The sequence below is a fragment of the Panthera uncia genome, assembly GCF_023721935.1.
Source record: "Panthera uncia isolate 11264 chromosome D3 unlocalized genomic scaffold, Puncia_PCG_1.0 HiC_scaffold_8, whole genome shotgun sequence".
NCBI lineage: Eukaryota > Metazoa > Chordata > Mammalia > Carnivora > Felidae > Panthera > Panthera uncia.
In genome coordinates, this window is record NW_026057586.1 from 58,402,789 (window position 1) to 58,425,799 (window position 23,011).

The 23,011-nt window shown below is 35.0% G+C and overlaps 1 protein-coding gene across 4 annotated transcripts in view; it reads left to right on the forward strand.

The window, feature by feature from the left end:
• The window catches only part of ANKRD12 (ankyrin repeat domain 12), a 128,860-nt gene that overhangs the window by 76,892 nt on the left and 28,957 nt on the right, over positions 1-23,011 (forward strand). For 3 of the 4 annotated variants that reach the window (XM_049620416.1, XM_049620418.1, XM_049620417.1), the window contains one exon: positions 191-338. In XM_049620416.1, the coding sequence (XP_049476373.1) occupies positions 191-338 (148 nt within the window). Of the gene's footprint in view, positions 1-190; positions 339-9,458; positions 9,539-23,011 lie in introns of all 4 variants that reach the window. The other variant, XM_049620419.1, reaches the window with a different exon arrangement.

Sequence of the window (23,011 nt, forward strand, 5' to 3'; positions counted from 1 at the left end):
AGATAAGATCAGATTGAGGGTAGATGGCAATGAAAATGGAACTTGAAGAAAGTAATCATGATTTAGAATAGACAGACACTGAGGAACAGAGGCAGAGTAGATGAGGCAGAAGGATATGTGTTTTCAAGAGAATGGTTGAAATGACACGGACACTGAAGAGACTAAATCTTCGTACTGTTTAATATTGCAGATAGTCAAACTGTTACTTCGTCATGGTGGAAATCCATTTCAAGCTAATAAGCACGGGGAGCGCCCAGTGGATGTAGCAGAGACAGAGGAGTTGGAATTGCTGCTAAAAAGAGAGGTGCCTTTGTCTGATGATGATGAAAGTTATACAGGTTCGTTTCAGATAATCTACATTCAACTGTTTGTTTGACGTGGTGTTTAGTAAAACATTCTGATTCTGCTTTACAATACAGAAAATGTTTGAGTTCCTTAGAATAATGTTAGCCAGCTATTAAGAATGATGAATTTACTGTGTCTCCCTCTCTCTCTGCCCCTCCCCCGTTCATGCTCTGTCTCTCTCTGTCCCAAAAATAAATAAAAAACGTTGAAAAAAAAAAAAAAAAAAGAATGATGAATTTAGTAACCTAGGTATTTAGGTATTTACTACATGTCTTCTGTGTAAGTGGAGACATAATGGCATTGCCCTATTTTCATGATTCCCTCCCCACCCACCCCCCCCCCCACAAACTGCTATCACATTCAAGTCTACTGCAGAACCTTTCCCCATTAACAGCTGTTAGCACGCTACTCTGACTTCTTTCATTCTGTTATAAATTAGAGAGCTACTAACCAAACCCTTCCTGTTTTTCCTGGCATTAGTGAGTCATCTTTGCATTTTGACTTCTGTGATTTAGGTGGTTGAACTCTGCTCATTGTTGTAAGGTAGGGGCACAGTTTATAAACATCGTATTAAAAAGGAAAGATCTAAAAGAATATTTCAGAAAATTTTTGATGTACTTGGTTTCCTTTTAAACATAAACAATTAAAGATGTAACAGAAGAAAACTTTCCTGCATTAAAGAAAGTCTTTTACCTATAGTTTGAAAGGATTCATGTTTCAGGCAAAAATCCTCATTGAATTTATTCTTCAAGAATTTATTAAGAATCATAATGGCCATTTCCTCACAAAATTTTAAAGAATTTCTACAAGAAATTAGGTAATGCTGCTTCTTATAAATAAGGGAATAAAAATCAAACCATACTCATTTAATCTCAGCCATTTCCAGAAAGCAATAAAGCAACATTTATACTTTTGAAGCAGAAAGGTCTACCCTGTACTTTTTTTTTTTTTTTTTTTTGAGGTAGAAGTGACCTATAACGTTATGTTCCAAGTGTTCAACGTAATGATTTGGTGTTTGTATATATTGCAAAATGATCACTACAGTAAGGCTAGTTAACATCCATCATCCTACATAGTTAAAATATTTTTTTTTTTTCTCGTGATAAGGAATTTTAAGATCTGTCTTAGCAACTTTCAAATACATAGTACAGTATTATCACCATGCTGTACCTTCCGTCCCCACGACTTACTTATTTTATACTAAAAGTTTGTACATTTTGACCCCTTTCATCCATTTCATCTAGTGCCCACCTCTGGCAGCCTATAATCTATTCTCTGTATCAGTGAGCTTGGGGTTTTTTTGTTTTGTTTTTAGATTACACATATAAGTGAGATCATACAGTATTTGTCTTTCTCTGACTTACTTCACTTGGCATGATGACCTCAGGGTCCTTTGTAGCTGGCAAGATTTCATTCTTTCTTATGGTTGGGTAATTTATTAATGCATATGCCACATCTTTTTTAACTATTCATCCATAGATGGACACTTGGGTTGCCTCCATATCTTGGCTATTGTAAATAATGCTGCAGTGAACATGGGGTGCATATATCTTTTTGAGTTAGTATTTTTGTTTCTTCAGATAAATACCCAGAAGTGGAATTGCTGGGAATTGTAATTCCATCTTTAATTTTTTGAGGAGAGCTTCCATACTATTTTCCATAGTGGCTGCACTAATTTACATTCCCACCAGCAGTGCAAAAGTCTGTTTTCTCCACGTCTTTGCTAACACTTTTTATTTCTTGTCTTTTTGGAACTAGCCATTCTCACAAGTGTGAGGAGATATCTCACTGCGGTTTGCAATTCCCTGATAATTAGTGATGTTGAGCATCTTTTCATATATTGTTGGCCATCTTTACATCTTCTTTGGAAAAATGTCTATTCAGATCCTGTCCCCATTTTTAAATTGGATTGTTTGCTTTTGAGATGTATGCGTTCTCTATATATTTTAGATATTTTCAGATATTTTCAGATATTTTCTCCCATTCACTAGGTTGCCTTTTCATGTTGTTGATGATTTCCTTTGCTGTGCAGAAGTTAGAATCCCAGTGTTTTATTATGAACATGTTCAGCGGTGCCTGAGTGGCTCAGTTGCTTAAGTGTCCGACTCAGCTCAGGTCATGAACTCATGGTTCATGAGTTCGAGCCCCATGCAGGGCTCTGTGTTGACAGCTCAGAGCCTGGAGCCTGCTTTGGATTCATATTCATTCATTCTTTCCCTCTCTCTCTTTCTCTCTTCCTCGTCTGCATTGCACACTTTCTCTCTCGAACATAAAGGTTTTAAAAAGTTAAAAAAAAATATTCAAACATACAGCAAAGCTCAAAGAATTATGTAGTGTACACTCTGTACCCACCAAGTACAATTTCTTAGCTATTAACTTTTTACTAGATTTTTTTTATTACATTATCACATATCCAATCTTCTCATTTTTTTGATGCCTTTCAAAATAAATTGCAGACATTTCTAAATCCTTTAGCAGGCGTTTCATTAACTAGAGTTCTGTTTTCACGTATGATTATTTAAGATAATATTTACATTTGTGAAATTAATCTTCATTGAAGCAGTCTGAATTTTGAGAACTGCATAGACCTGTATAATCTAATCTTCTCAAGATACAGACTGTCTCTGTCATTCCAGAAAGTTCTTTACACCCTTTCCTAGTCAGTTCCCACCCCTACCTGATCATTTATATCTTTTATGGTAAAAATGATTAGGCAAGAATCACTAATGGCTGATAATCTACAGGGGACTTTTTGATGATGAGCAGAACATTTACATGGCCTTTTCACCAATACCACAACAGAGGAGAAGGAAAACAGTAATGATAGAGAAGAGAAATTTAGCAGCACTGAACTTTGTGGTCAAAATTAACATCATCAAGGGAGGGATGGATGCACATCATGTGCCTTCAGATGTGATACCGTGAGAAGGATATAATGTTACTTTTCTAGCATTCTGGCTGTGAATGCATAATCATGAGGAATGTTCTGTTTTTTTTCTTTTTAAGAGCCAGCACCATGAAAGATTAAGAAATGTCAATGTCATAAAGTGATAGAAATGTTCCATATTATGTAAAGAGATAACAGTTAAGGGCTATACCTGTTCCTTGTCTGGATCCTATCCTGGAGGGGGAGAATGACTATATAAAGAACATTATACCATACAAGGAATATGGACAGAAGATTAGCGTTTTATCAGTGTAAATTTATGAAGTTGATAACTATACTGTGGTGATAGATAATATCCTTATGTTTTAGGAAATATTCACTGAAGTATGTAGAGGTAAAGAGCCATGATGTATATAATTTACCTTCATGCAGTTCAAAGGAAAAAATGTATATATACACACATGTATATATAGAGAGAATACAAGTTATAAAGCAAGAGAGTATAACAATAACAGGCATATCTGGATAAAGGATATATAGTATTTAGTATTTTTTTCTAGATTTTTGTGAGTCTGAAATTATTTCCAAATGAAATTTGAAATAAATACTGGGGTACCGCGTGGCTCAGTTGGTTAAGCATCTGACTTCGGGTCAGGTCATATCTTGCAGTTCATGAGTTCGAGCCCTGCATTGGGCTCCATGCTGCCAGTGCGGAGCCTGCTTAGGATTCTGTCTTTCTCCTTCTCTCTTTCTACCCTTCCCTTATTTGCTGTCTCTCTCAAAATAAATAAACTTAAAAAAAAAAAAGTATATATATATATATATATATATGTGCAAACATATCAGTATATAAGCTTTCCTTGCTTTATGTGTTGAAAAGATGTAAAAGCAGTGACATTAAGACAGTATGCAATAATCAGTCATTCCTAGTGCCCAGATTATAATCTTGAAATATATTCTACTAAAAGTAAAAGAAAAGCAGGATGGGCCACCTGGGTGGCTTAGTCAGTTGAGCATCCAACTTCAGCTCCGGTCATGATCTCATGGTTCGTGAATTCAAGCTCTGTATTGGGTTCACTGATGTTAGCATGGATCCCACTTCAGATCTTCTGACCCCTTCTCTCTTGGCTCCTCCCCCACTCACACTCTCTCAAATTAAAAAAGAAAAAAAAAATGAAAAGAAAACTGGGAAAAAATAGGTGATTCTTTGAGGAAATCTAGACGGTAAACTTGGGACATTTTGTCATTACAGATTCTAAGGAAACTATCAAAGCCTTGTCAAAAAGCCTTAGGAAACAAGTTGGAGGAATACCCACTGGCCAAAGATGGGATAGTTTGTGCTTCAGTAACAGTATTAGTTGCATCTATGTTTAAATCCATGATTCCATAGTGATAAATTTTTAAATTAATTCATCATCAGAGAACTAATTTGTTATCTTAAAAATTAGGCAAAAATGGAAAGTAATCATTTATTTTGCCTTTCCTATATGAACTTTATCACTGGGTAACTTTATAGGTGAGAAGTATTTACTTTTAAGATTAATTCAGCCAAAAGAATGGGGGAAAGGATTAACTGTTTTGCAACTCCCAGTTAATATATCTAAGCATTGCTAACATTAAATTAAAAAAAAAAAAAAAAACTGCAATGCCCCCAATGAAAGAATACAATTCTCAGTCCTCAGGTTCCAGCTGCAACTTGGAGGAAATATCAGGGTTTGAGGGATATGCTGAACTTCATTAACCAAAATCTAGACTGTGGGAGACCCAGACAGCTTTGGTTCTTCAACATAGATTGCATGAAAATGAGAAAGGATAACCTGTAGGAAAAAGTTAAAATGTTTAAAAAGGAGAAAGACTAAAAAAACAAAGCATGTGTTTAATAGGTGAGTTATACTTTTCTGGGGTATTTTTGCATAAAACTCAGTCGAGATAGATGACACTTGTAAGTTCCAGGATATTAGGGTTTGTTTGTTTATTTATTTTGAGAGAGCAAGCACAAGTTGGGGAGGGACGGGGAGAGAGAGAGAATCCCAAACAGGCTCCATGCTTTCAGCACAGAACCTAATGCAGGGCTTGAACTCACAAAACCTCAAGAACGTGACGTGAGCCAAAACCAAGAGTTGGACGTTTAACCGACTGAGCCACCCAGGAATCCCTGGGATATTAGATTTTTTTTTAATACTAAGAAATTCTTGGGGTGCCTGGGTGGCTCAGTTGGTTGAGCATCTGACTCTTGATTTCAGCTCAGGTCATGATCTCATGGTTTGTGGGAATGAGCTCCACATCGGGCTCTGTGCTGAGAGCATGGAGCCTGCTGGGGATTCTCTGTCTGCCTCTCCCTCCCCCTCTCCCTCCCTTACTCTCCCTTATCCTCCCTCCCTCTCTCTCTGTCTACATTTAAAGATGCTAAGAAATTCTTACCTCTCTCTCTCTCTCTCTCTCTCTCTCCATTTAAAAGATACTAAAAAATTATTAAGATGATATGTTGGGGAAAGCCTGATAAGCTTTCAGTAGTTTTGAGGGGGACCAGCAATAGTAATAGTTCCTTTATTTCACTAAGGAAATGATCGGCATTTTTACTTCACTTAGGAAGTGATCAGCACTATCACCTATCCAAAAGTAGGATTAATTATAAGAAGAGGAGACCGAGGGTGGGGGCTGTAAAGAAGGAAAGAAAAATACAATATTGGGTAAAGTGTTGATAGCAGTATTTGGTGTAGTAGTGGTAATGTTAATGAATGAAACTAAAACTATAGGCACAATTGTAAAGGGGGCAACATTCTTTCCAGCATCTGTTTTCACCTCTTAACCATCCAGTAGATCTCAGTTCCTTAAGTGGTACATAGACACTGCTTGGTAAATATTTGTTGAATTGCTGGGGAGGGTTTACTGGCCCTGAGGGATTATTCAGGACTTTTCAGCCTCCACAAATCCCAAGAATAGCTAAATCTGTAGGCTGAGTTCGTCCATTACAGAGACTAGAAAAGTTTGAGGAGATCTAGAATCAAACAACAGAGAGCCTTCTCCTGGTACTTTAGCTGCTAACTGGCAGGCACAGGGGTGAAGGCCACTTTACCTTCCACCACTACCTCGGTCTACTCCCACCATTGGGTTACAGTGTGCTAACAAAGAAAGGCAACCCTTCAAGGTTGTCTAGAAATCTGAGAGAATGATCATTTTAAACAAACAAAATGTTAACCCAGCTAAATAAAACTACTAGAGGAAGCAGATTAACTTGGACAACAAAAATGAGCACTGAAGAAAATTCAAGTACAGCACAAAATGACTTTTTGGAACTAATAAAAAACATGATTATACAAGCAGAACTCCACTGAGGAATGATCATTGTTAGGGCTTTAAGTTGTCAGACTGGAAAATCATGTAAAATAAATCCTTACAACACAGCAAAAATACAAAGAGAAAGAATCGTAAAAGAAAAAAGACTTAGAGAATAGATCTAGGATATGTAAAAGCTCAAACATGTGAGTAATATCTACAGGAATTTGAAAGGGAAAAAAAGAAGCAGGTGAAAGATAGTCCATAATTAAACAAATAGAAAAAAATTGTCCTGAGCTGAAAAATTTTCTGATAGCCTGAGTCTATCAGTTATAAAGGTGAGTGAGTTCCAGATGGTTTAAGATTTTTTTTTAACGTTTATTTGTTTTTGAAGGAGAGAGAGAGTGTGAGTGGCGAGGGGTAGAGAGAGAGGGAGACACAGAATCCGAAGCAGGCTCCAGGCTCTCAGCTGTCAACACGGAGCGGGGCTTGAACTCACAAGCCATGAGATCATGACCTGAACCGAAGTCAGACGCTCAACCAACTGAGCCACCCAGGCGCCCCCAGATGGTTTAATGAAAACATGTGTGCTCACACACACACACATATCCCCCCACATCCACCAGACATGTATTTGTCAGTTTCCTTAGTTCTGAATGTAACAAGTTATCTACCAGGAAATACTGTCACATTGGCATTGGACTTACAACTTTTTTTTTAATGTTTATTTTTGAGAGTGAGAGAGCATGTTATATGTGGAGGAGGGGCAGAGAGCAAGGGAGACAGAGGATCTGGAGCAGGCTCTGTGCTAACCGTGGCAGCAGAAAGCCCCATGCAGGGCTCAAACTCATGAACAGTGAGATGATGACCTGAGCAGAAGTCGGATGCTTAACTGACTGAGCCACCCAGGCTCTCCTGGATATAGAACTTCTAACAGTGGAAGATAAACTGTTGAGAGAAAACTGCACTATAAAAATTCTGTACCTGACCAAGGTATTATTCATATGTCAGGGTAAAAGAAAGATAATAGCAGACATTTAAACATTTAAAAGATGTACTAATAAGTATATTTTCTTATATTTAAAAAAAAGAAATTTTGGAAAAATAAACCAACAACTTACAAAAGTGGTTATTTAGTAGAGGAAGGGATATAAAAGGAAGTACATGAATTGTTACAACAGTCTTTGAAAAACAGTCTGGCAACAGCTAACAGTACAAGAGCTCTTATCTTGTAGAGATATATACTAAAATATTTCTAGATGAAATGATATGAACAGGATGTGCCTCAAAGTGATATAGGGATAGGATAAATGGAGGTATGAATTGGCCAAGGATTGATGGCTATTGGAGCTGAGTGATGAGTACATGATGGGCTAGTGGTTTCCTGGTGGTATAGTATAACATTGCCTACTTTTGTGTAAGTTCAAAATTTATCATTGTAAACATTTTTTTTAAATAGGTATGCTCCTTGATCTAGCAATTAAACTTCTGATAATATCTCATGTTTTTTATAGCGCTGTTTTTAGTGGCAAAAGAAAAACTGTATGGTGATACAAGGGATTGGTTGCATAAATCGTGGTAGATAGTCACACAATGAACTATTTATTGTACAGCCGTGAGAAAGTAGGTCCTAATGCTATTACTTGGAGAGATTTTCATTAAGATATTTTTGAGTTCGAAAAATCAAGATAATCATAATATCTCAGTTTTAAAATGAATAATATTTGTTAAACCTCTAAGTTTGTAAATGTACATACATTTGTGTAAAATCTTACAAGTATGGAACAGAATTTGAAAGGACATATACCTAGCGAAATGTACTTTGTTGAATCTGTTTACTAACATCACACATGATCTCACTGCCAGATCCCTTAGCTATCTTTTTACTCTAACTGCCCTTAGCTATCTTTTTACTCTTCTGGCAGAATTTGACAATGTTGACGTTCTTTCTAAAATTTTCCTGTGTTGGTTGTTGGAATGTGATTCTCTCCCAGCTTTCATCTAGCTTCCTGGACTGTTTCTACTCCGTTTCCTTCTAGAATCTCATCTTCATTTCTTCCTCATTCCCTTCCCATACATTCCTGTGTTGGTTTTTCCAAAGATTTTACTTTTTGGACTGTCTTCTCATGACACATATTCTCATAGATAAATTTCACCCACACTCAGTTTTAACTACCATCAATATGGTGAGGTCTTCCAGATATGTATTCCATACTTTTCTCTTAAACCTCAAACCTGTATATTTAATTGCTCTCTGGATATTACCACTTAAAATTCCCACAGAAATCAGTAGACCTGAATAGAAGTTCTTTCTCTTCCATTTAGACTCCTTTTCTGTTTTTCCTGTCTCGATTGATGATAGCATCATTTATCTGTATATATGTCACTTGGTGGTCATCCTAATAAACTCCTCTGTCTCCTTTTCCTTCAGTTTTTCAGCACCTGTTCTTGAACATTGATTATGTGTCAGGTATTATTTAAGTACTAGGGGTACAGCTGATTAAGAAAATGAAGACGCTAACGTAATCATCCACTAACCTCTGTCAGTTTCTACTTCTAAAATATTTGTAAATCCATCTACCAGTTATAAGCTGCAAGTCATTTGTGCTGTGTGAGACCAGGGCTATAACAGTTAAAATTACATTGACTTTCATAAGAAAGTAAGAAAATAAGATTTGAAAAAGAGAAAATTTGTATATGGTATGTTAATTTTCCTATTTATTATGGCTATGAACTCTGTAACTCTGGTCTCTTCAGAAAACAGTGGCTGTGAAGAGCAGCTTTTATTATAAAACTTGCCATTAGAAAACAGATTGCCTGTGGAAGAGGGGAGGGATCATATCTGAACTTAAATGTTTAATTAGAGTGAAACACATCTTCAAGAGCCTTTTTTGATTTTCACTGATATTGATTGTTTCATGTGTTCATCAACTATGTATTGATTTTTCAGAATATTTATTTTCCACATGGTGAATGTGCCTGAATTATTGCTTGATCAAAGTCCCTCAAGGAATGATGCAAAAATCGTCAGTAAGTATCATACAAAAATTTTGGAGTTGCTGAAAAAGACTGATGAAAATACCCACTTTGTTTATTTTACATGAGGTCCTTGTTAGACTTAACTTTATCAAACTTCATCCAATCTAAATTTAGAATGTATTACTATCTAATCAAGAATAACTGCCCATAGATGTTTGTATGTATATAGCCTGATAGCATCATTACCCATCTGGTATATCACATCATCCATGTGACAGATACACTTTAAGAGTTGCAAAGTTAGATAATATAACCAAGACGCTGAATTTTAGAACTTAATAAATTTGGAGGAAATAGTGTTAAATATGTAACATTTAAAATATGGCTTATTCCATTAGGCATTGTGCTTTATGCCAGTGCTACTCAAGTCAAGGTTGCTGTTCCACAAACTGTTACTGGCCCTCAAGATAAGGAGCTTGTGCCAGAATGTAAATCAACACATTGCTTCCCGTTATCAGGAAGGATGAAAGGCTGTGAGTAAATATCAGCTGAACTAAACAGTGTGCTAGTGACATAAAATTGATTTCCAGTTTTGGTGCAGGCTCCTTATTTCTCCACAGATTAGTAATAATTTGCAGACTAGCTTCAGTCCAGAGACTACACTGAGTAGCTCTCCTAAGTCATGCATATCAGACATTTATAATATTGCAGGAATACATGTCTTGGTTAGTATAGCTTATTTGTATACAAATGTGTGGCACTTTTAAATTTGCATAATTCTTTAGTCTTTTTCCCCCCTAATTTCTGCCCTTTCCCCACAGTCTTATTCCACATTACCTTCCTGCACAGAAATTCTATCTAATAATGGTGTTTGCTACAAGTAATTGCTTCTTGCTGCTCTGCTGAGGACTCAGTCATATTATTCAGAGTCATGTCACACTCATGAAACATAATTATGGTAATGGAGAAGTGGGTAACTCTGTGTCACACAGTGCCCCCCCCCCATACTTTCTGGCATTCATTAATTGCCAAAGTAGAAATTCTGTTACAGATTTACAGATACTAATTTTATTACTTAAACAGAGTGACCAGTGAACAAAGTTGCAAATGCCAGTCATTGTCAAAAAAGGCATTCACCTTTTTCTTATGTTACTTCAACCACCAGAAATCTGGCCTTGTTTATCGAGCAGCTGCTATAAACTTTCCTCACTTGCGTACTTCACCTTAAGCAAGGAGATACTCCATCATAATAAATAGATGAGCTACTTTTAGCATCTGCTGTAAAAACAGATCAGGAAACTTTTAAAAAGACAGTGATATATTGTTACCCACTGGTGTTTACTGAGTACATTTCTGTGTCATAAAATACACAAAATGACCAGTATTTTTAAAGAGCCTTATTTTCTTAATGTTAAAATATTAAATTGTAACTATTCTAAATATATTGTCATAATTTGTGAAACTCATTTCCTCAGTTTTATATTTCAGGAGCTATGAAAATATGACTGGTTGATACATGCACATACAGAATTATAACAGTTAATAAATCAATAGATCAAAAAAACAATTATCTAAGTCCAGATATACCAGAAATTTTTATTAAATGGATCATGTGATGTTAACAGTTTAACCATAAGTAGGAAGAAGCATCACCTTAGGAAGTTTTAAAGCAAACCTTTTAACCTTAGAAGTATGAAGATATCTATAGGAAGAAATTACATAAGATGTTTTTAGAGTGTTAAAATATATTATCAGCATACTTGATCATTATAGGAGTTTAGACTTGATCAAGCATTTTGTAGGATAAAGGAATTTGCATGTTATATACCTAAAATTAAAGATTCTCCCGTTTAAGATGTAAAGAATATTTTATCTTCTTGCTTTCCAAATGGCATTTTTAAATCACTTCCAGAATATATGTTAGGAAGTGAGTTAGGCCAGGTGTGGAAAATTATAATCCATTTATAACCCAAGAACCTTATTTCGTTTAATTAGGACTGTTAGCAAACTCTCACATTAAATCCACTTCTGAACTGGTGGAGTGGCAGCAAGCACAGTGGTGGGTGTTCAGCGGTGGGTGTTAAGCACCCTTTCTGTCTCACCTATCCCTGTAGTACCAGTGCTGGGCAGAAATGAAAAGTCCAGTTAGGTAACCGTTATGTACAGAGGATTGAGAATACAGCATGATAGGCAGTGAGATATTCTTTGATTTCATGACCAACCAGACGAAATTCCATAGTGTTTTGCATAGTGTTTTTGCATGCTCTGCTTTTTCTCCTCTGCTTTGTGACATATATGGTACACTTGACACACAGAATTCTGAATTGTAATTTTTCAGACCTTCTTCTAAATATCACCAGCTGCTTCTATCTGAATCTCAAACAAAACCACTACAGTTCTCTTAGTTGAAAATCAATACAGATTTTACCATGTGTTTTTTTATGGATTAATTATATCAACCTAATACCAAAGCTTAAGAATATTTAATTCTACATGGAGTGTTTTTTAAAGAAAAATATGTATGTTAAAGTTTGTTAAGTGGAGAAAAAGGAAACAAAATTACTAAATTACCATTTACTATAGGTGTTCATTTTTAGCAGTGTTTATACAAATTACACACTTCTATATTTTTTGCTTGTTCATATATCAGAAAAATAAATGGAAAATTGTGGTTGCAGTTGAGATGTTCTTTGGATGTCTGCAAATGAATACATTATAAGTCTTTAAATTTTATGTTACATAAAATAGCCTATTAAATATCTCTCTTTGAAGTTTATATAACCAAGAAATTTTAATTGTATATGCCCAAAATATGTAAGATTATTTTTTATAAATACCAAAATAGTAGGTTTCTTTGTTAATAATGTTAGTTTAATGGTTTTTATCACAAACTGAATTTCTACCAGTACCTAGCAACTTAAAGTGAGTCTGTCACATAACTATAATAGTTGAGATATTGCTGAATATGCAAGACTAAAACTCTCTGAAGGGTACATTTGGGCAGAACCCTTAAAGACCTTTGACTTTTAAAAATTATTATATATAAAAAATTATTATATATGCATACATTGAATGAGTTCAGCCTTAGCTATATCATTCTGTCTGCAGAAAAATGTTTTATCTAGTCATGATTAAAAGGACCTCCATGTAATATATATATATATGTATATATATATATTTGTTATGGAATTAGTGGAGACTGGGTGATTTTGTCAGTTTCCTTTAGTGACATCAAAATTTTTGTAGTGATACTAGTCCTATTTTCAGAGGGGAAATTTTTTTATTTATTTATACTTTATAGAATTAGTTTATCTGTTTTACTGACATTTTAGTAGAAAGACAATGTGTAACTATGACTAATTGAGGGAGTATACAGAATATTGTGGTACTTGATTTTACTTCCTATGTAGATTTTGCTTTTAGACTTAGTATTTTCAACTGTTGATTATATTCTCTTCCTTCCCCAGCTCACCCCTAAACTCTTGACTATAGTTCTCTTACCTACATCTAATATTATAGAAATACAGTGAAAATATGTCCTCGTATGGCATACTTACTTCCAAATAGATGTATGACTGCTTTTCTTCCAGAAAGCAGAATTTAAATACCTAAACTTAGGAGAACTGTGGCTTAGAAGTGGAGATTTAGAAGAGTCTATATAAAATTACCTGATGGGTTTTTTTCCCCCCTGTCTCTGAACTACATTTCTCAGTCAGTTTAAGGATATGAAAGCTGTAATGATTTGTTTCCTAAAATGCAAGTAAATTTTTTTAGTGTTACTTCTTTGGCTAGGTAATATAAGTAAGTTCTATAATTAGTCCTTAAATATATTAGTTGTGAGTAGTGAACTATTACAGAGCAAAGGAACAACTCAGAATATACATAAGAGAGGCCTGCAGCATTTGTGAAGTACTCCTCCTCTCAAGCCCCAGAGAGTCTCTGAAACTACAATTAGTTTATTCAGGAAACAGTCTCAGCGGAAGACTGAGATTAGAGAGAGCCACAGATCAATGCAAAGGCCTCTCAGAGGAGAGGCCTGTTGTAGTGATTTACCACAAAACTGCTGAAGAAATGAGTTTTTCCTTTTATCAGTACAAAAAGAAATTCAGAGATTTAAGGAAAAGGAAAATCAAGTGAATGAAAGACAAGAAGGGCCAAGATGAACAAGCAGGACTATTGACCTTGGAGAATATAAATAATATAGAAAACAGAAGGATAAGTTGTTCTCAGTATTCTTGGAGATCCTTGGAAGGCAGTCTACTAAAAGACTGCTGTGAAAAAGTAGACCTGGAAAGTCCTCGGAATTCAAAATATTTATCATAACTGAAAGTAAATATTCTATACACTCTAAAAAACAGACTGGACCTTGCTGAAGATCTTGAGATCAAAGAGAAGAGCAACATATAAAACATTAAACAAAAGACATTGGAAATACGCGAAAAATGGCAAAAACAGACAAACAAAAAACATACCCAGGATAATACAGTAGTCATCTTACAAAAAAGAGCAAATGTTGAGAAGAAAATAACTTCAAGGATAAAATTCTTTTTAATTCTATAAGCTCCCAGTATCACAGGGAAACATGTTACCTACAAAGGAGAGACTGGCATCAGACTTCTCAAATATGTTTTAGAAGACAGGTGGAGCTGTCGTTACAGCATTCTGTGAAATATTATTTTGAACCTAGAATTCCATTCCCAACCAACTATCAACTCAAGTGTCAGGGCTTTCTTTCTCTGGAAAAGTTGCTCACATATATATATTACTCTTCAGTGACACAAAACACAAGTCTAAAAGGAAGATATAAAAACTAACTCAGGATTTTGGTGAAAAATTCCAGAGTGACAACAGTGAGCAGTTGGCATATGTTTTAACAAAATGTCAGCTTTATGAGGAACGTTATTAAGAAAAGAGAAAGAGTAGGTAACAATACGCATAATGTCTAAATTAGATGGAGAGCTTGCTGTGTCTGGTATTGATGTGAAGGCATATTGTCTGAACTGATGAATAAGAAAAAAGGTGAAAACTCCAGGAAAAATAAAACATATGAATAATTCATGGCCTAATTAAAAAGCAAGCTAAAATGTGACATGATTTTTGGGTTGCCCATGGAGCAAATGCATGCTTTCTGAAATGACAGTAGAAGGTCTCTCTTGGTCAGATAATTTAGAAGAGCCAAGAGAAAAGACCCGAAGTTCAGAAATTCTGTCACTTTATTATTTCTAAGTTAGTTAAATTCAAATAAGTCATATGTAATACTTTAAAGAAGTTATGAAGAATGATTCTCTTGGGTGGTGGGATTATTTTATTGGTAGTTTTTCTTTACCCAACTCTGTATTTCTCTGGCTTTCTGTCATGAACTGTTTTACTTTTATAATAAAAGAACAATAAAATGCTACTTGAAAATAAATGAAAACAATTTTTGTAAAAAAGATTACCAAAGTAGTATAGCTTAGGGGGCGTGCCTGGGTGACTCCGTCCGTTAAGCCTCTAACTCTTGATTTCAGCTCCGATCATGATCTCATGGTTTGTGGGATCAAGTCCTGCATTGGACTCCGTGCTGATGGCGCTGAGCCTATTTGGGATATTCTCTCTCTGTCTCTCTCAAACTAAATAACCTTAAAAAAAAAAAAAAAAAAAAAGTACAGCTTAGGACTTTTCTGCACTAACCCATCTCTGAATAAAAAATAACGTGTATAAGCAAACACCATTCTAAATGTAAAGGGTTTTTTGTTGGTTTTTGTTGGTTTTTTTTTTTTTAAAGAAAGTATTCCTATGTCTAAAGAATACTTAGTTCTAGTTAAATATATTACACACATGCAGCTTTCAACATTGTAGAGATTTTGGTAATGGAAATCAAGTCATAAAACATTTTTTTCCACTCTTTTTGAAATGGCTGTTCAATAATAAAAGCTCAGATTTACTACTCCATACTATCTAGGTTTGATCCTTGAATCTCTTATTGTCAGCAAGTTTAGTTAACCTGGATGTACTGTTTTACATCTGTAAAATAAAGACTACAGCACAAATGGTATGAAGATATGGTAAATAAAAGTTAAATAAATGAATATATGAGTGCGCATAGAATATCAACTGGCACAGAGTTAAGCACTTGATAAATACTAGCTTTGAAACTAGTGAAAATCTAAAATAAGGTTATCACATTACACGTGTCCAATTGTTTAAAATTAAGTATTGAGAACCATATTTATATAATAATGCAGCCTTGTAATCTTCAAATTGAAAATGTCATTTGTGAGGTGCCCAGTTGGTTCAGTCAGTAGAGCATGCAACTCTTGATCTCGGGGTTGTAAGTTCGAGCCCCATGTTTGATGTAGAGATCACTTAAAAATAAAATCTTCAGGAAAAATACAAAAGAACATTTAAAAAAATAAAATGTCATTTGTATTTACCATTCTAAAGATGGGAAATCTAATCAAGTTCACAGATTTTGTCATTTAAGGTAGTCACAGCATGGCTGCTTTTCCTTTATTTTTTATGTCTAGCTTTGTTGAGATGAAATAGATGTATAACATTGTGTAAGTTTACGGTGTACCACGTAGTGATTTGATATATATGTATATTGCAGAATAATTACCACAGTAAGGTTAGATGGCACATCCGTGGCCTCACCTAGTTACAATTTTGTGTGTGTGGTGAGAACTTCTAAAATCTACTTTCAGCAACTTTCAAATACACAATACAGTATTCACTGTATTCACCATGCTATGAATTATATCCTCAGAACTTACTCATCTGATAACTGAAGTTTGTACCCTTTGACTATCTTCACCCATTTTCCCTATTCTCTGACTTTTTTTCCTTTATAAATTGGATTAATAGTCATGAATGAGGTATTTTTAATCTCTTATTTCATGTATTTATGGAATATATAAATCCAGATATTGCATATCTAAGATGTGAATATTTCAAACTCAGGCAAAGAATAGATAGCAAGTTCATGTATGAAATTCAACTTTAACCTCAGGTGGGTATGTTTAACAGCATTATGTTTTAATTCAAATCATTTTCCATATAAATTAACAATAAATCTCATTTAATATAATGTTTTATTGTAGAGCCTAGGGTTTTGTAGCAGAGTTGTTTTCTTGGTATACTTAATCGTGAAATCTAGAAGTAGAAGGTATTCATATGAATTCTTAGAGATTATGGCATGATTATACTGGGTTGTTTGTATAGTTCATCTTGACTATATTTAAAGTTTTTTATATACTCAGAAGTGACAGCATGGTGGTTGTGAGTACCAGTATTAAAGTCAGAGAAACTTGGGTTTGAAGACCTAGCACTGCCACTTATTAGCTGTAGGGTCATGGATAAATCTGTTATCAACATTATTATGTAGTATCCTAGACCCATAAGGTGGATACAGAAATGAGACATTTTATAGACTTGCATAAATATGGTATTCATTTTAAACTTTCTCCACGGATTATTTTCAACAAAAAGTTCTCATCTACTTATTAAGTTGTAGAAGAAACTTTTTTTTTTAATCAACCTGTAAGGGCATTAAATTGGATTAGCAAATGAAACAGTTTATATAATTGTGTCCACCCCTCCATCCCTGTTCCATTTTCCCCTTCTTTGGGGAATACCAAAAAATATTTTACATAAGGGGTTGTCAATTATGACTAGTACTTTTATGTTTAAAAATATGAATACCACCAGACGCTAATACAAGAAAGTTGTTTCTTGGTACCCTCTGTTTTTCTTCTTTCCCCTCACTGCCTCCACCTGCCCCTTCTCTTTTCCCCAGAAGTCTGTGTCTGCATATGTCCCATTTTTTACCTGAAAAACTGGTGGTTTCCATTGCCCTCATTCTAACGGACCACATACCTCTGCTGTAACCCTGTAATAAGTGCAGTAAGTGCCTGGAGTCAGCTTGAATCTTTCTGTCTTCAGTTTTCTGATACTAAGTTAAACAAATATGAAAAGCTATGGGATTTAATTTTGGCTTTTCAAGTTAACGTGCAGTTTATTGAATTTGGCATGTTAAGTGTACATTATTACTTAATTGCTTTTTAATTTAATGATACATTTTTCTCTCTTTAAGCAGTGAGTTAATATTTATCACATGTATGGCGTGTGCCAGGATATACCAGGCACATATGTAAATTTAATACAGTAGCCCTGTGAGTTAATCCCTGATAATAGATTACTGACCCATTAGGTGGCAGAGCAAAGGTCCAAACCTAGAGCTAAACACAGACCTCATGTACTTTTCCATTCTGTCATGCCGGTTGTCATTGGGTGTGAAAACTTCAGAGTCTGATGATCCTAATGTATTATATGCTGTAGCATAAAATCACAATATGAATTTAGTGTATGTTTATTTGACTTAATGGTAAGTGTTACAGCGTGTGCTGTGGCCAGACTCAACGTTCGTTATGTTTGAGTGTGGCACCTTCTCTTGCCAAAAAGGGTTCTGAAAATGAAAATAGCTGGTGTTTTTTGGGTCTTGCTATAGAGTCTCCCATTCACTAATTAAAAATCTTTAATGAAAGTTTACATTTTCATATGTAACATTTTCCTGAAAATTTGCTTACGTGTTAACCTGATTTTGTACTCAAAAAAGTAAGAAAATTATTTTTTTTAATTCTTTAGTATATGTGTTTAGAGTTTTTTTGTCCTATATATTGCATAACATTTTTGTTTTAAAAAACATTTTTAAATAGATTGTAATATAATTATAAACAAATTAGTGATTTTACCTTTATCATCAAACTTTTTATATATATGCAAGAGTAGAAAGAATACTATTATGAGCCCATAGATATTTATTACCCAGTTTTACTAATTACCACCTTCAGGCTAATCTTGTTTTTCTCTCTCCATTCTTCCATACTCCATCATTTTGAAGTCAATTCACTGGCAAGTGTTCTAGTAGGTATCTATAAAAGGGTAGGAATTTTTTTTTTTTTATTTTATACATAACCATAATATCATTGTCGTACCTAAGCTAACTAAATGTTTTTACTAGTAAATATACAGCTACTGTCCTAAGTTGTGATTGCCTCATAAAATCAAAAGATTTTTTCTTTAATTTTTTCAGTCAGAATCCAAACAGAGTCTATATATATTGCAAACAGAGTCCACATATTGCTAATTGGGTGATATGTCCAAGTATCTTTTAATTTTATAAATCTCTTTTTTTTTTTATGTTTGTTTATTTTTGAGAGAGAGACCGCCAGTGGTGGAGGGGCAGAGAAGGGAGACACAGAATCTGAAACAGGCTCCAGGCTCTGAGCTGTCAGCACAGAGCCCGATGCAGGGCTGGAATCCACGAACTGCGAGATCATGACCTGAGCTCAAGTGGGATGCTTACCTGACTGAGCCACCCAGGCGCCCCTCTCTTTCATTCTTATGTTCTTACAATTTTTGGTTGAAATAACCTGATGATTTGCTGGTAAATTTTCCCATAGTTTGGATTTTGCTCATTGTATCTCCATGATCTCACTTAAGGAATTATTTTTCCAAGTTGTCATCTTCAAATTTTCTTAGTTTACCTTCAGTGAGTATAATGGTAAACTGACTTTAATGTTGAGAAGGAAAAGTTGCTTGTGGGTATTACAAAGAAATTTTGCTGAAGGTTGAGCAGATTATTTTAATGTTTCTGGTCAATTTTCTTAATTTTTGTCAAAACTGAAGTGAACATTCGGTTTCTTTTGAAACTAATTTCTAGAAGTATTGGCATAAACTCTTTATGTAAGTAATTATTAAAATATTTTACATGCTGATTTTGCCCGTAATTTTAAAATCTTATTTTCATCATTACTTTTCAAGATGTCAATACACTGTACGTATATGTAGTACTTCATATGGGTTCTCTAATGTTCTTTTTCTTCACAGTTGAATAGTCTTCATTTCATTGAGCTTCTGAAGGAGGCTAAAGATTTTCTACTTTATTACATCTGTTCAGTTTCCACCTTAACTGTGTTATTACCAGTATCAGCAATTTTTCAGTTTGCATAAAATACAAACAATATGTAACTATATAAATTCTATATAAAAATGGCGCCATTGCTTAAAAATAAATTTCTGGCTGACTAAAAAAGTTCAGCAACTGATGTACAAGAGCATGAGCTCAATATACGAAGATAGGCATGTTAGCACATAATGTGTGAAAGTGCAGGCTTTGTCAAAGTTCAAGGTGACTTGAAGCAAATTAAATAACAGAGCTGTGCTCCACATGGCAGGTGATGTGGGAACTAAATGGCATGTGGATGAGATATTTGACACCTCTTCAAATAGCTGAATTTAAAGGGGACATCAGCAGTGAATTACCCACATAGTAGTCAGTGGCAACATCATTTGCCACCTGGATACCGTACAAACTTGTAGAGTGGATAAATTTGCAATGCATGTTTACATCCCTTTCTACAGTCTTCCTGTTCTACCATACGCACCCCCACTTGATTTATTGATGTCTTAATATGGTTCTAAAACATCCTATTTGTATTTATTCTACATTAACTAAGCGCCTACTATCTGCTAGTTATTACATAAGTCCCTGAGTATAAGTCATGGACTTATATTTGAAGTATCTGTTGAATAATCTGGAAAACCAGCAGAAAAATTACAGCTCCCTCGCTTAAGGTTACCTTCCCACAGATGACTCTCAAATCCCATAAATTGGCCTTTTTTTTTTTCTTCAGTAAGCACACTACCTTCCCTACTGTACTCCATCCCACAAATTTAAAATACAAAAATTTTTCATTCTCTGGGTGCTATAGATTTAGGCAGGTGCTGTTAATAAAATCATATATTTTGAAGGTTTACAGGAAGCTGAATCGTGTGTGTGCATGCATGCATGTATTTAAGCACTTACTCATCTAGAATAGGTGGACTGCATTGAAGATATCGTGGGAAACAGAGATTAAAAATCACACCTTTGGAAGTGAGTTCTCAAAGGATACATGAGAAGTTAAATTTATCTGCTTCCAAACCCCTTCAAGTAAAACATGTAATCTCCATAAATACCAACTCAAACAGTCTCAAAACAAGTCCCCTACCCAATACCCTCCCAGTAACAGATGACTACCCCAATCCCTTCCTATTTATAAATTCTCAAAGTGCTCCTCCCCCTGACTACTAATCTAAAATATCTTCTAGTTAAGTAGCTGGGAAATAATAAAGAGCAGCTGATTAGAATCCACGTAAATATGCATGTAAATTTGGGGAAGAGTGAATAGTATACTGATGTGGCTAATGTGAATAGCAAGAAGAAATGAGAGATGGGAGACAATGTAGAAATATGGTGAAGTCAGACAAAAGTATCCTGGGCTATATTCCTAAGAGTAAGGTAACCTTGGACAAGCTACTTCCTGGCTCATGCTCTGTTCACACGTCTCTGAAATAGGAATAGTAAATCCTGTTAGAGATAAATAGTAGTGTTTTAGATTTTGAAAAGTTTCATACCATCATCTCTGGAATTTTTGTTTTATCCTAGAGTAGAGAACCCTCAGATGATCCGAGACCTAGTATGTTCTATAATGTTGGCCACATTGTGGTTTAAGGTGAGAAATGACCTAGGCAAAAAATGATGAGAATCTAAGCTGGGATGGTGGTAGTGGGAATAGAAGATAGATTTAAGAGATGTCTAGAGACAGAAACTTTAAACAGTTATTTTGGAAGTTGAGGAATTGAGAGTGTTAAAAAAAAAAAACTCTGAGGTTTCCAGTTGGAGTAAGTGGGTTGATTGGTATGCTCCAGAAGTGGGAAATAGTGGCTTAAAGCAGCAAGAGGAAACAGCTGTGAAAGAGAAGGTAATGAGTTGAATATCTTCAATTTTGAGTTAGGATGATTGAAAGGTGTCCAAGAAGGTCCAAGTTAGGCAGCTGAAGCTCAAGAAAAGTAGAGATCTGGACTTGACTATAAGTTCAAGTTTAGGCTCATGGTGCATTTAGCTTCATGTCATCATCATCCACTCCCAGAATATATGTGACATTAGAATAGTTATATTTCCTAAAAGTTAATATAATCATAATTAAAACCATTTTAAAAGCCCAGCCTCTACTGAATGCCCTTTTAGGCTTGTGAGCTGTAATTGGTTTGTGAAATGCACACGGGTGGTTTTGCAACGATTTTGAAAGAGGGATTTACTTGGTAATATTATCATCTCCCTGCATTGGTCACATGTGCTCTGTTTGCTGCCCCTTTTGGATAGCATACAAGAAGAAATGGAAATAATATGGTAGTCTCAGTAGGGAAAAAGTCAAGCCTAAGGATAATAGTGACCTCAAATAACATTCAGCTATTTCTGTAAATGTCACTAGTATTTGTTACAAATATCTAAAAGTACCTTGAGAAGTATAAGAGCAAATTTCAAATGTATTTAAGTGTTTTTAATCAATTAAACTTCATTTAGCCTTTTTTTATGAAGAAGAAAAATGCTATAGTGAAAAGCTTAATGTTTGAATAATTGCTTAACCTTTGTATTTCTCATTTGCCTTCCTAGTTTCCCCAATAAGATTGTTTGAGTTGATAAACATTAAATTTTTTTATTTTTTTTTTAAATTTTTTTTTTCAACGTTTTTTATTTATTTTTGGGACAGAGAGAGACAGGGCATGAACGGGGGAGGGGCAGAGAGAGAGGGAGACACAGAATCGGAAACAGGCTCCAGGCTCCGAGCCATCAGCCCAGAGCCTGACGCGGGGCTCGAACTCACGGACCGCGAGATCGTGACCTGGCTGAAGTCGGACGCTTAACCGACTGCGCCACCCAGGCGCCCCAACATTACATTTTTTTAAAGGAACTTTTGTCAGAAATAATTTGGTAAATGTTTTAAATACAAATCAAATTACTGATTAAATAGATAATTGAAGACTGAAAGATTGGAACAAAATGGAAAATAACAGTATAATGATAGCCATGGCCATTTTGACTACAAGAATTTGAAGATTTGGAGTCCAGATGATTATCTTCACTGTAAGCGTTCATCTCCTAAGAAAAGCAAAAAAAAAATTTTTTTTTTTAAAGTTACTACCGCACTATAATCACAAGACCAGCTTGCTCTATGTAAAGCAGAAGGTTTAGGGTTGCTTAGGGAAGAGAAGAGATTTCAGCCTAGTCTGCAAGTGAAATGATGTCATGGAGGTACAGTACCTTTGCTGAGATCAGACTCACCAGCTTCATGAGAGCGACACAGCATTACTGCCACCGGCTGCTGAGAACCAACCACCATATAGTGGAGCAAGCCCAATGGCCACATGCAACTCAGCAACCAGAGCCAGGTTACGATCCTTCACTGGAGTAATTCCGCTCTCTTATCATGGGCATTAATTAGTGTTAAGATAACTGACTCACATTAAAGTTTACATCATTTCCTTTTTTACAAAAGTAGTCATCTTTGAAAAAGAACCATAGGAGAAAAGTAGCTGCATTGAGGAATGTTGCTTAATTACCTTTAGTTGATGAATCAGAAGCACAAATGATAAACCCAAGGTACACATGTATGTGTAATTCCCTTAAAGAATTTGCATTTAACCTTGGTAAAATGCAAATGG